The 12,412-nt window shown below is 50.2% G+C and overlaps 1 protein-coding gene and 2 pseudogenes across 1 annotated transcript in view; all 3 read right to left on the bottom strand.

The window, feature by feature from the left end:
• Window positions 1–2,640: 2,640 nt before the first annotated feature.
• The window catches only part of RILPL2 (Rab interacting lysosomal protein like 2), a 14,547-nt gene continuing 4,775 nt past the window's right edge, over window positions 2,641–12,412 (bottom strand). The window contains exons 2-3 of the mRNA XM_025045500.1: window positions 8,411–8,601; window positions 2,641–3,122 (exon numbers count right to left, since the gene is read on the bottom strand). Of these exons, the coding sequence (XP_024901268.1) occupies window positions 3,092–3,122; window positions 8,411–8,601 (222 nt within the window). The 3' untranslated portion in view covers window positions 2,641–3,091. The remainder of the gene's footprint in view (window positions 3,123–8,410; window positions 8,602–12,412) is intronic.
• Window positions 4,259–4,377, bottom strand: LOC112478414 (annotated as a pseudogene).
• LOC112478398 lies at window positions 6,418–6,536 on the bottom strand (annotated as a pseudogene).

The following is a 12,412-nucleotide window of genomic DNA, read 5'->3' as shown; positions in this document are numbered from 1 at the left end:
TTAATCATTTTTTTCCTCCCTTAATGCATCCTTTCTTTCCGGCTCTTTAAAATTTTTTCTCCTTTTTCCCCATTTTTTTTCTTTCTCTTTCCTTTATTTTTTTTTGTTTTTGTTTTTGTAGAAGAGATTTGAGATGGTACTCTATTCTAATCAAAAATAAAGTTTTGTAGTGGGACCAGAAATTACTTATCCGATCCCCTCTCCCAACCTACCCGCCCCCAACTCACACCCCCACCCCCATCCTGACCCAATTCTGCTGGGTTAAAGTTCCAGACCTGCTGTCGGGCTTTCTGTTTGTCAGACCGCCTAGCGTCCTTCCTGCGAACATGCAGAACGTGCAGCCACAAAACGGAGGGTGAGCCTAGGAGCCCTGGTGTGCAGGCCCCTACCCCAGGGGAGCAGGCAGGTCCAGCACCCAGGAATCGAGGCTAAGGGTAAAGTTTTCACCTTGACTGTGACAGCAGGAGGACCAGGTAGCTTCCTCCCTCCCACAGTCGGGGCGGGGGGACTGATTCTCACTCTTGTTAACCTACAGGCCAGGGGGCCGGGATTCTGGAGCTGTCACCCAGGGTCTCCTGGCCCCCTGGACCCAGGTAAATGTGAATGGAGACAGGTGTGAGAGCCTGTCCTCAACCTTGATGCCCCCCAACCCCCACCCCACCCGCCCCCAGCCTCACGACGGTGCTACCTAAGAGAGTCTTCCCCCGACCCCACACTTGCCTGGTCAGCGGTCAGCGAATTGGAGGAGGATCCGACAGAGTGTCAATGTGAGATAAAATGTCTTGGTTGTACCTGTTTGTGGTTTAGCTTTGTATTTAAAAACAAAAGGAAATAAACTTGAAAATTATTTGTCATCATAAAAATGAAACAAAAATTAAAATATTTATTGCCAGGCAAAGCCACCTGTGTTGTCTTACTGTTTTTTACAAGGCGGAGGTAGAAAAAAAATTAGGATTGGGTTTTCTGTTATTTTACAAAAGGGGTCACACACCAGTTTGAGTCTAATGTCCTAGCGGACAGTTGCGTTTGTATAATGGGGGTCGTAGGGTGCTTGTAAAGGTGAAAGTTAATGCATGTCGAACCCTTAGAACGATTCCTGACACAGTAAGCGTCAATTTGAGCTGCTGTAATTGTCACTGTTGCTTCTAACGTACTAGACTTGATTCTCATGGACCGAGCCTGCCTTGTGCCGGAAGGCCCTCCCAACAGCCCTGCACACCCCGCCATCCATCTGCCCTTGACTCACTGTTCGTTCCCTTCGCCCCAGATGCTGGAGGCTGACTGGGACTGCAGGCAAAAGAGCCAGATCCAGCACCAGCTCGAAGCGTCTGTCAGCCTTCACCCTGGACAAATCCCTTCCCTTCCCTGAAACTGGTCCACCAGGTGGCATGGCCTCTGCCTGCCTGCCTAGCAGGGTGTACTGAGGAGTCAGTCTCCACGCCTTGTTACAGCCTCACCTTGGAGGTCAGCTGCCACAGTCGGGGCTCCAGGACGTTAGGCTGGTGGAGTGGACGGATGGCCCCCAGGGCTGGACTTCAAACATTGGTCACAGGAGCTGACCCCCGCTCTGCAGTCCTGCAAAGGACGCAGCCCCTTCCCCCACTCTTGTCCCTTGGTCGGTCCATGTGGTTCTGAAGTCAGCACACGGGTTTGTTTCCCAAGCTGGCCCTCGCCCCCAAGGTGCAGGAACCTCTCCCCTCCCTTCCCGTCAAGAGGGAAGGACCCAATCGGCTGTGGCCTGACGTGGGGTTAGGACATGGCCCCAACCTGACGGCTGAGATGGCACGCTGGACCAGACTCTGGGACGCTGCCAACTTTTCTTGGGAGGCCGCGAGGTGGACGCCTGGGCTGGAGTCTGCACCTGGGGTTCTAGCCTGACGTCTACCACTTTCAAGCTGGGACCTTGGACAAGTCCCTTAGCCCCTCCGCGCTGTGCCTTGGTGTGCCACAGGAATAACACTACCCAGCCCGCGGCAGGTGGGGAGACGGTATGTGCGAGATACTTCAAGTGGTGCGGGCAAGGCGTGCAGTAAATTGTGCTCATTATTAATGCTGGCGCTTTTTGGAGAATAGGGGTGCGCCCGGCTTCACGGGGAAGAAGTGGGCCTCAGCATCAGGCCTGCATTTGCATCCTGGGCGGCCACCTCCTAGCTGTGTGACCTCTGGTAAACTACTCTAGCCTTTCGGGCTCTCGGTTTCCAAATCTGGGGGATTAACACCAGCCCCCATCTCCCCGAGCTGTCACGGGAATCGCCGAGAGTCCATGCAGCAGGGAGCCAGCGTTGCTTACCAAGGAACCAGGCTCCCAGGCTGTGTTCCACCGGCTCGTTAGTTTCATGGCAAAATGCAGCCACCCGCCATCTGTATACTGCATTTTATCAATTCCTAAATGCACATTTTTTTCACTTTTAACATCTCCGAAATCAGGAATAGCCTTGAAATCAACAGCATCTTAACGTTATCATTTGCAGCATTTTTCTTCTCTCAGACCAATGGATGAAATAACGGTGCATCAGTTAGACTCGATGCACTACGAAGGCCCCACACATGCGCCGCTAAACAGAGTGTACAGATCTGGAAACCGAGACCGGAAGTACCCTGCACAAGGTCACATGACTCTAAGAGACCACTCTAAAATCCTTCAAGTATCAAAGTCATTTTACTTTACTACAGAAATCATGTAAAGAAAGTCATGTTAGCAAAATCAGAGATTCACTAAATATCAGTGAAATCATCGCTGGAACGTCAATACCATCCTTTCCGGCATTCTCTTCTCCCCAAGGTCATCGTGGGACCAGAGGATCAGAAACCCGGAGGCCCCGCAGGTGGCTGACGTAAGCAGGAGGTGGCTCTGCTTCACTTTCCTTCTGCTTTTTGGATTTCTCGGTCCCACTTCCCCTGCCGAGGCCAGGCCTTCCGGATGTCCAGTTCCGCAGCTGGGGACAAAGCGATCGTGAGAGAACCTCGCCGCCTTCCTCCTTGGATGGCTCCGAGGGGAAACGAACGAGCAAGTGCAGTGTGTCCTCGTGGCACCGAGATGCAGTCGTCTTGGTGGGTGGTCTTCTCGAGTCTGAGAACCACCGCCTTGGGTCTACGTCTGCTTCCCAGACCGGAAAGAGAACCTGGGTGGAGAGACAGCGGGGTCAGAGGGAACAGAGAGGACGAAGCAGGGGCTGCCGGGCCCCCTGCCTGATCTGTAAGAGACTCTTGCAGGCCATCGACGCAGACGGTTACTCAGGGCTCGTGACGGACAGGCACTGCTGGGGGGCTTTCCATCCGTCAGCTCGTTTCGCCCTCGTAACAACTTGAAGGGAGTACGACCAATCTCCCTCTGTTATCAGTGACCAAACTGAGGTTCTGTAAGGTTAGGTAGCGGGCCCAGGTCACACAGGAACTTGTGGACTCAGAGACCTAACTTAACCACTGTGCTACGCCGGTGACTGGAGTCGGCCCCTTTCTTTTTTAAATTTTCCATGGTTTTATTGTAGAGGAAGCAATAACTTCTCAATGTTACTTGTAAAACAGATCTTTGCAAGAATAAAGATTCACATGTGAGTTCTTGGATAAAGGAGCTAAAATACAAAGATATTCCCTGAGACATGAATACCAAACTGCCCCCGTCATAGGCAGATGTGAAAAGGAAGAACGATGTCTGGGGTTGACCACGGAGTTTCATCTCAACACTATTTCCTGCAAAGATGGCCCTGCCCTGAAGAGTCAGTGGTGGGCTCTGGCTCTTGCTTCCTGTCAAAGTCAAGCCCACTGACTGCTGCTAGCGCTGGGCCAGCAGTGGCTGGGGCGAGCCCCGGGCTCTTTGATGCAGGGCTTAGTGCTGTGCCATCCTCCCCTGCGACTGTACACACTCCCCCACCCCACCCCCAGCACCCTACCTCCGGAAGTGACATCATCCCTGCCCAGTCATCCAAGCCAGGAAACTGGGAGTTGTTCTCAACTCCTCCCGCCACCCATCTGCTATATTTTAGTCATCATGCCCCAAATATGTCCCTAATTTCACCACCTCTCATCTCCTCCCCTGCCGTCCCCCCAGTCCAAGCCACAGCAGCCTCCTTGTCACCACCTACAATCCACTTGTGTAGCGGCCAGAATGCCTGTGTCACTGTGCAGAGCTGACTAAGTCCTTCCTCAGCGTAAGCCCTTCCATAGCTCCCCACGGTCTGCAGGACAAAGATAAAACTCCTTCTAGCATGACCTACTTCTTCAGAAAGTCTTTTTTTCTTTTTTTCTTTTTTTTTTTTAATACCTACAGCTCCTGGTCTTCCTAGGTGGTCTCCCATCCAAGTACTCACCAGGCCCGACCCTGCTAAGCTTCCGAGACCAGACGGGATCGGGCTTGTTCAGGGTGGCGTGCCTATAGACATAATAAGCTCGCCTTGACCAGGAAATCGTGGCTTCATGCTCTTTAAACATGAGGCCACAAGCTCGCTAGTGCCCAAAACAAACATTTTATTTCTGCTACATCAGGCTCAAACTCCAATTAAGTGACCCAGAGAGCTCCCCCAGAAGAGGCAGAAAACCCGGCAGAGTCCGCCTTCCCGGACACTCAGCCAATGGGAGCCCTATGTAAACACCTTCGAAGCCACGCCCGGTGCAGGTGGAGGTGCTGTCATTATCTGACCTCAGGACACCCTTCCTGGGGGCAGAAACGCTCCCCAAGGCCCTGCTTTGGCCCTGTGCGGTCCGGTCTCCCCAACTCGCCTCCACTCCCCGCTGTTCAGCCGCCACGGTCTCCATTCCACGAGCTGACTCCAGCCTAGGCCTTTCCACCCACCGTTCCCTCTGCCAGGAAAGCTCTTCTCTCACGTCTTTTAGGTCTTTCAGGGCTCAGCTGGACGGACACTTCCTCACAGAAGCCTTCCAGGATGTCCCAGTGCTAAAGTAGCCCCCTATCGACTTCTCCCTCAGCACCCTATTTAATGGTCTCGGAGCACATAGTTATCTGAAATTGTCCTGTTAATACATTTCCTAACCGGGTCACCCTCTGACGGCGCCTTCTAGAATGTAAGCACCACGTGGGCAGGGTTTGCCTAGGTCGCTGCACCTCCAGCACCTAGAATGATGCCTGGCTCTCAATATATACTCGCTGAAGGAATGGATGAATTTGGTTTCAGGTGGTCTGGTCTGACAAAGCAGCCGTTTCCATGCAGCCATTCCAGAAAGTCAGGGAACATTTAACTAAAGTGAGTAGATGCACATTCTACAGGCTGTTGGCCCCCTACATCCATCTCCTCCCTTGTCCACCCTCCTCTCAGCTCCAGGAGGCGGACCTGTGGGCAGGATGTCAACAAGCGCCCGGAGCTCCGGTTTCTGGCTGGGCTGAGGGGGAGGCGCCAGCAGGAGCTGGGAAGGTGGGAGGAGGAAGGTCACGGTTATGACTCCCTGGCTCCGCCCCTGCAAGTCCTCTGCTGCAGGCCAGGCTCCTGTCTGACTCCCCTCTCTCCCCCTCACAGTCCCCTCCCCTCCGCCCTCTGTCGCCACCCCTGGGTGTTCCTCTATCCCTGAGGGGACCTGACTCTGCTTACGGACCTGTAAACTGTCCTTTCTCTAACTCTTTTCGGTCACTCCTTTTGAGTGAGTCATTTTTCGCCATGATCCCACGGTTTCACTCCTGGGTCTCTACAGCCTTGGGGAATTCCCGCGCAGGTCCACAGGAGGACAGGAGCCAGCACAAAGACCTCCCCCGCAGCACTGTCACAGCAGGGGTCGCTGAAGGGCACCCGGGATCCCATCGCTGGGGGAGCGGGGCTTGTGCTGGGGTGGGAGCAACAGGATGGATGTCTACACTGCTGTGTGGACAGATTTTGAACACTGCTTGATGTCCATTGACAGGCGGGCGAGTAAATAAAATGTGGTCCATCCGCACACTGGAATATTATTCAGCCCTAAAAAGGACATCCTGACACAGGCTACAGCACGGAGGAGCCTGGAGGGCATCATGCCGCGTGAATTAGACCAGACACAGGAGGCAAATGGTGTGAGATTCTGCTCTTGAGGTACCTGGAGTAGTTAAATTCACAGAGACAGAAAGCGGAACGGTGGGTGCCAGGAGCTAGGGGAAGCGGGGAGGGGGAGTTAGTGTTCAATGAGCACAGAAGTTCAGGATGGGACGATGAAAAAGTTCTGGAAATGGACGATGCGATGGTTGTACATCGTCAATGTACTTCATGCGACTGAACCGTCCCCTTAAAAATGGTTAACTGTACATTGTGTGTCCTGTATATTTTATCATGATTTCAAAAAACTAAAAAGAATCCTTTGAGCTCAGTTCTCCAAGCCTAAAGGATATTTCCATGTACCAGCCAAATGGAGGCCACTGGCTACACGTGGCTTCTGCGCTGTCGAAACAAGTGTAAAATATACATCAGATTTTAAGGGCTTACTTTTTTTTTTTTTTTTTTACGCCTACAGCACCTGGTCTTCCTAGGTGGTCTCCCATCCAAGTTCTCACCAGGCCCCACCCTGCTTAGCTTCTGAGATCAGACGGGATCGGGCTCGTTCAGGGTGGCGTGGCCGTAGACAAGGGCTTACTATTTTTTAAAAAAGAACGTAACATATCTCATTGACCATGCTTTATAGTGATCACATGTTGAAGTGATAATATTTTGGATATGTTGGGTTAATAAAATGTATTATTAAAATAAAAAAAAAGAGTGCCTAATAAAAAAGAAAACAAGAGTGCTTAGTGAAAACACACACACACACACACAAGGAAGCAGGATGAAGTGTTAAAAAAATCAGTTACGTATTGAAAATACATCCACGCAAAACAATATGCAGTTTATGACACAGTGAATAGCATATCGGAAGGACCGGGGAGAGGAGGGCCAGGAAGTAGAGTGGGAATTAGGGGGGTGGGGGATAAAAGGGGGGTAAATGAAAGGGGTCTTGAGCTGACAATGAAGGAACTGAGGACCACGCACTTAAACCTCTGTTCCTGAGATCCAGAAAGGAAAAAAATAAATAATTCTCTCCCTCCTTTCTCTTGAAACGAAGGCATATTAAACCCGCCCTGGGAGGTAACCCCAGCGCAGAATTGCTGACCCCTCAAAAATATTTCCACGTGAAATGGGCGCCCACAGCGTCCTTGGGAGACAGGTCAGTGCTGCATCTTCAGGGCTTGGCACGACTCTCACACACAACACAGACTCGGCGACCGAAGGAATGGAAGAGAGGAGGTCCCCTCCCTCAGTCGCCTGCCAAGCTGCCCTCCCTCAGAAGCGGGACGAGTGGAGGGCAGAGGTGGCAGCCTGGTGGCCGAGGGCCCAATGAAGCCGGCAATGGCGGTTCATCAGGATTGCACGATTTTTATTTTACTTTACGTTTTTATACTTTTATTTTTCTATTATTATCATTACTATTCTTTTTCGATGCACAGTCTTTACTTTTAAACTTAAATTATTTGCCAGCGTCTGGAAATCCGATTCCGCGAACAAACCTTGTTCCTCGGCTTTTTTCAAGAATCAGAAACTCTGGCAGCATGTTATCCCTCAGCCAGACGGAGCTGAGGGACAAGTGTCCCCCCGACCCCTCGTCCCCTTCATCACTCATCCATACTAAGCGCCTGGCCCCGAAGGCATTTGCACTTGAAATCCCTGACGGAGGCTCTTCCTCAGTTTCCATGGGAGAGACAGGGGCTGGTAAATGACACCTGGTGACCGAGAAGGCGCATCTCCAGGTGCGATCCAAGGGTTCCCCACATCAGAGGAGCCCTGGGGATTTGTTAAAAATCCAGACTTCTAGGCCTCATCCTCCAACCGCTGACGTGATTGCTGAGAATCTGAATTTTGCACAAGTGTCCCACACCCTATGGTTTGAGGCGTAGCACCCAAAGACACAAGTGCTTAACGGTGGTGTGTGAACTTGAGGGGAGTGTTCAAAGGGAGCTGCATCACGTGTCCCAACGCTGGGACACACAGGTATCCTCCAGAGTTGGAGGAAAGAGGCGATGAATTAGTCCCTTAAATTCCAATAATTACGGTTGCTGTGTTTTTCTTATTGTTGTAACATTATTTCTTGGTTATTGCTACTGTATCATAGGGAGGCAGTGGAGTGTAGCATCTGGACCTCCTTGGATTCAAATCCTGACTTCACCATTTACTCTCCGTGGGACCTTCCTTGGACACATTACTTTACCTCTCAGTAGATACTTGTAAAATGGGGCAATGACAGTTCCTCCCTCACAGGGTCGTTGTGATGAATCGATAAATTAATATACGTCAAGTGCTTAGACCACTGCCCGGAAGAGATCGTATTACACGGCACTGAGTTTTCCTATCGGCTGCAGCCCCCACGAGGAGAGCAGGCCCTCCCCGCCCCGGGTGGCCGGCCAGCCTCCTCTCGGCCCAACTCCTGCCTTGACTTGGTGGTGACAGGGCTCAGCAAGGGAACTTACAGTTTCCTTATGATCGTCCTCTCCTCCTTGTTACTGCCGGCACTGCTCGTCCTGGCAACAAGAACATCCTTTTCTCTTCCTCCTGGGCCTTCTCTTGGTGGAATCAGGCCACTGGACAAAAAGAGGGACAAATAAATGGGTCGTTTTATCGCAGACCCCTGTGAGGCTCTGAAAGCGAAGAGTCTTTGTAATTATATGAATAACATCATCACTGAAAGTTCTGGAGTCAGAAAGATTCCAACTCAGATCATGAGAATCTTCCCTGCACGTTTCCAACGCCAATATCTTTTTTCTCTTATCTGATTACGCTGGCCACTACTTCAAGTTTGTCCCCTTTGGAGGAAAAGGACCATGTACACATTCTCTAACTGGAGCCTTGATTTCATAATTGGCAAAATTTGGATAATAAAAGTACCAACCTCCTAGGATTGATAAGAGAGATAATAATACATCATTATTGCATTCAACAAATATTTACGAAGCAATATACTGTGCCAAGGTGCTATAGATATAGCAAACGAAGAAAACAGACAAAATGTCTTTTCTCATGCAATTTATATTTCAGTGGGGAAGGAAACAGTGAACAAATAAAGAAGTTAAAAAAAAAAAGTATATAGTAAGTCACATGGCGAGAAGAGCTAGATTGAGATTGACAAGATTTTGAGGTCAGGTGACCCAAAGAGGGCCAGAGTATGACCCTGGACTTGATGTGCACACGTTGAAAGGCTGTTCCCGCTCGCTTGCTCAACGGGGGGCTTGCTCAACAGTAGCCATATTTCCTATGACTCAGAGAAGTGCTGTCTGTAATACCAGATGAGAACAGCAAACAAACAGAAGTGACGAGGGAGGAAAGAGGCGGCCTCGGCTGCAGTTTTTCCTTACGTCTGAGAGTAACTTCGGGACCCTTCCCAGCTATGTGGGGCAATACATTTCCTTTTGTGCTTAAGCTACTTTGAATTGGATTTCTGTCACTTGCAACCGAAAGAAGCCTGACCACAATGAAGCATTTCAAAGCGTGACTCAGTAAGCTCGTTAGATCCACTCAGCTATCTTGCTGTGGTGCTGACTGGCAAATGTGTGCCCAGGGTGTTTCTTTCTTGCCGCGGACTGAATTATGTCTGCCCAGAATTCATATGTTGCAGCCCTAACCCCAGCTGTGACGGCATCTGGAGATGGGCCTTTGGGAGACAGGTTCAGATGAGGTCACCAGGGTGGGGCCCTCGTGATGGGATTAGCGCCCTTGTAAGGAGATATCGGAGGGCTTGCTCTCTCTCTCTCCACCATGTGAGGACACAGCCAGAAGGAAGCGGTCTATAAGCCAGGAAGAGTCAAGAGCAGCCATGTTGGTACCTCCACCTTGGACCTGTAGCCACCAGAACTGTGAGGAAAGAAATTTCTCTTGTCTAAGCCATCCAGTCTATGACGCTTTGGCAGCCCAAGCTGACTGAGACACCCATTCAGGTAGGAGTATCAGAGAGCAGAATTCAGCCTTTTGTCTCCTTCTTTGCAAAGAGCTGGCACTTATTACTGAATATTATTTGTATTTTTATTATAATAAATATTATTTCAAGAGGCAGCATCTAAAAATTCCCATTTTCCATGATCTATTGTTACATAACACACTAACACTTAGGGATTTAAAACGATAATTTATGATTCCTCACGATGGCTCTATTTCTCACAGTTGCCTTGGTGCGTCCCCTGCTGGTTCTCAGGTGGCTGCATTCCGGGGTGCGGATCTGCTGGGGACAGCTATGGCCGTCAGCTGGGGCACCTCGGTTCACACCTCTCCAGGACCACGAAAGCAAAAGCCTCGAGGCCTCTTAGAGCCCTAACCCAGGAAGGCCAAAGAGCATCGCTCCCACCACGTTCCACTGGTCAAAGCAAGTCACAGGGCGGCCCGGATTCTCGGGGAGAGAAGAGACTCTCCCTCTTGACGAGAGGGGTGGAAGAGCCTCATCGCCGGAAGCATGCAGAATGGGAAACCCGTGGGGGCCATCTCTGGAAACAGCCTACCATATCCGCCTGCAATCCCAAACGAGCACTGCGTGAGCCTGGGCCTCCAAACCGCTGCTAAGAGAACACCTCGGCTGACAAGCCGGCTTCGCGAGCCTACCGAACACGAGAGACTAAACGGCCCGGCTGTCCGTCTCCTGCCTGCACCAGACGGCGAGTGCACACCTGCTCCTCTCTGGGAACTCAAAACGGCAGCGAGAGCGTGTTGCTTTATTCGCCAACGAGCCGCTCACGGCATCAGCAGTTTGGCAGCTCCTGTTTTTAACTACCTGTGTCTGACGTGCTTATTAAGTGAGACAAAGACAGGCCTTTCCAGTACCATGGTGCTGACCTCAGCAGGAGGCAAGCGATCACGCTCCCGCTGGCAGGACTCGGCCCTCTTGGGTTTGCCTCCCCAGGGCGTTTCCACTTTCCTGCTGTTCTCTTAACCATGCTCCATCGAAACGGCTGCAAGAGTAATATCACTCGGGCTGTGTTTTGAATCAGGACATGTCCTTGCCCTTAGTTTGAAACTTTCAGAGTCCAAACGGGCTCTGATGTCAGGCTGAGGTCACATCTCACGGTTGCCACCACCAGCAGTGGACTTTAAGTGGGTATCTGACCGATGTGAACCGAGATCGTCTTGGGGATGTTACTGTAAGTCGTAGGCTTGCTGTGAACACTGACTGAAACGAGGCTTGGGACATACTTAGCAGTGCACCTGGCACCCGGTAAGCACCGGTAAACGTTAGCTGGCGCTGTGTTTTATTCTCTTGGTCTTTCCTTCTTCTGCCTCTACAGAAATCTGCTTTGTTGAGCTCTGTGTTTCCCAGAATTATTCGACCACGGAGCCCCCTTTTCAAGAAATACCTACGTGAAAGACAACATTTTGGGAAAGACAGTTGCAGATGGATATAGCAAGGTACAAATCTTCCTTATTTCTTCTCCTCTTTGTCCTATAGTCAGTCCCTTCTCTATACAAATTATTGTGACCTTTTGTAATTTTAATTTTTATGTAATTTCAAACTTACCGAAAAGTTGTAAGATTAGTACAAAGACTTCCCAAATACTATTTGCCCACATCCCCTCATTGCTTATTTATGTTTCTCTATCAATTGATTGATCCATTCATCCATTCATCTATCCATCCATCCACCCACCCACCCATCCATCCACCCATCCATCCATCCACCCATCCATCCAACCGTTTAACCAGCCAGCAAATAGTCGACGTTTTTTTCAATCTCTATATCTAACATTCTTCTATTCATGAATTTGCCCACCATTCTTTCATCCATCTGCCTATATTTATATCCATCCGTCTATCCATTTCTCTGTCCACCCATATCTCCAGCCAGCCAGCCAGCTAGTCAGCTAGTCAACTCTCTTCTAATCTTTATATCCACCATCCTTCTATTCATGCAACCACCCATCATTCTTTCATCCAGCCACCTGTATTTATATCCATCCATCATCCATCCATCCATCCATTCATCCATCCATCCATCCATGCACTTGTCCATTTACCATCCACCCACACATCCATCCACCCATCTACCCATCCACCCATCCACCCACACATCCATCCACCCATCTACCCATCCATCCATCCACCCATCCATCCATCCATGCATCTATCTTCTTTCTGAACCACTTGAGAGTAAGATGGAGACATTTTACCCTCATTCTAAATGCTTCGATGCGTACTCTCAAAGAACAAGGACATTCTTCTACATAACCAAGTAGTTCAGTTATCAAAATCACCACAGTGGTGGTTTAAACCAGTACGTCGGATCTCGTCATTCCTTTCTTTGATTAAAACATCCCAACGACTTCTTATTACACTTAGAATAAACTCAGAGCGCCTTCCTGTAGCCAACCAGGCTTTCCTCCCGGTCTCTTCTTGACCATCCTTTGCCTGGTGTTCTGGGCTCTGCCATGCTGGGTCCCTTCAGTTGGCCCTATCAAACCTTTACATCGTTGGCTGCTTCTTGCCACACCTCAAAG

Source organism: Pteropus alecto, unplaced genomic scaffold (genome assembly GCF_000325575.1).
Source record: "Pteropus alecto unplaced genomic scaffold, ASM32557v1 scaffold213, whole genome shotgun sequence".
NCBI classification, from domain to species: Eukaryota; Metazoa; Chordata; class Mammalia; order Chiroptera; family Pteropodidae; genus Pteropus; species Pteropus alecto.
This window is presented reverse-complemented; position numbering and strand designations above follow the sequence as displayed.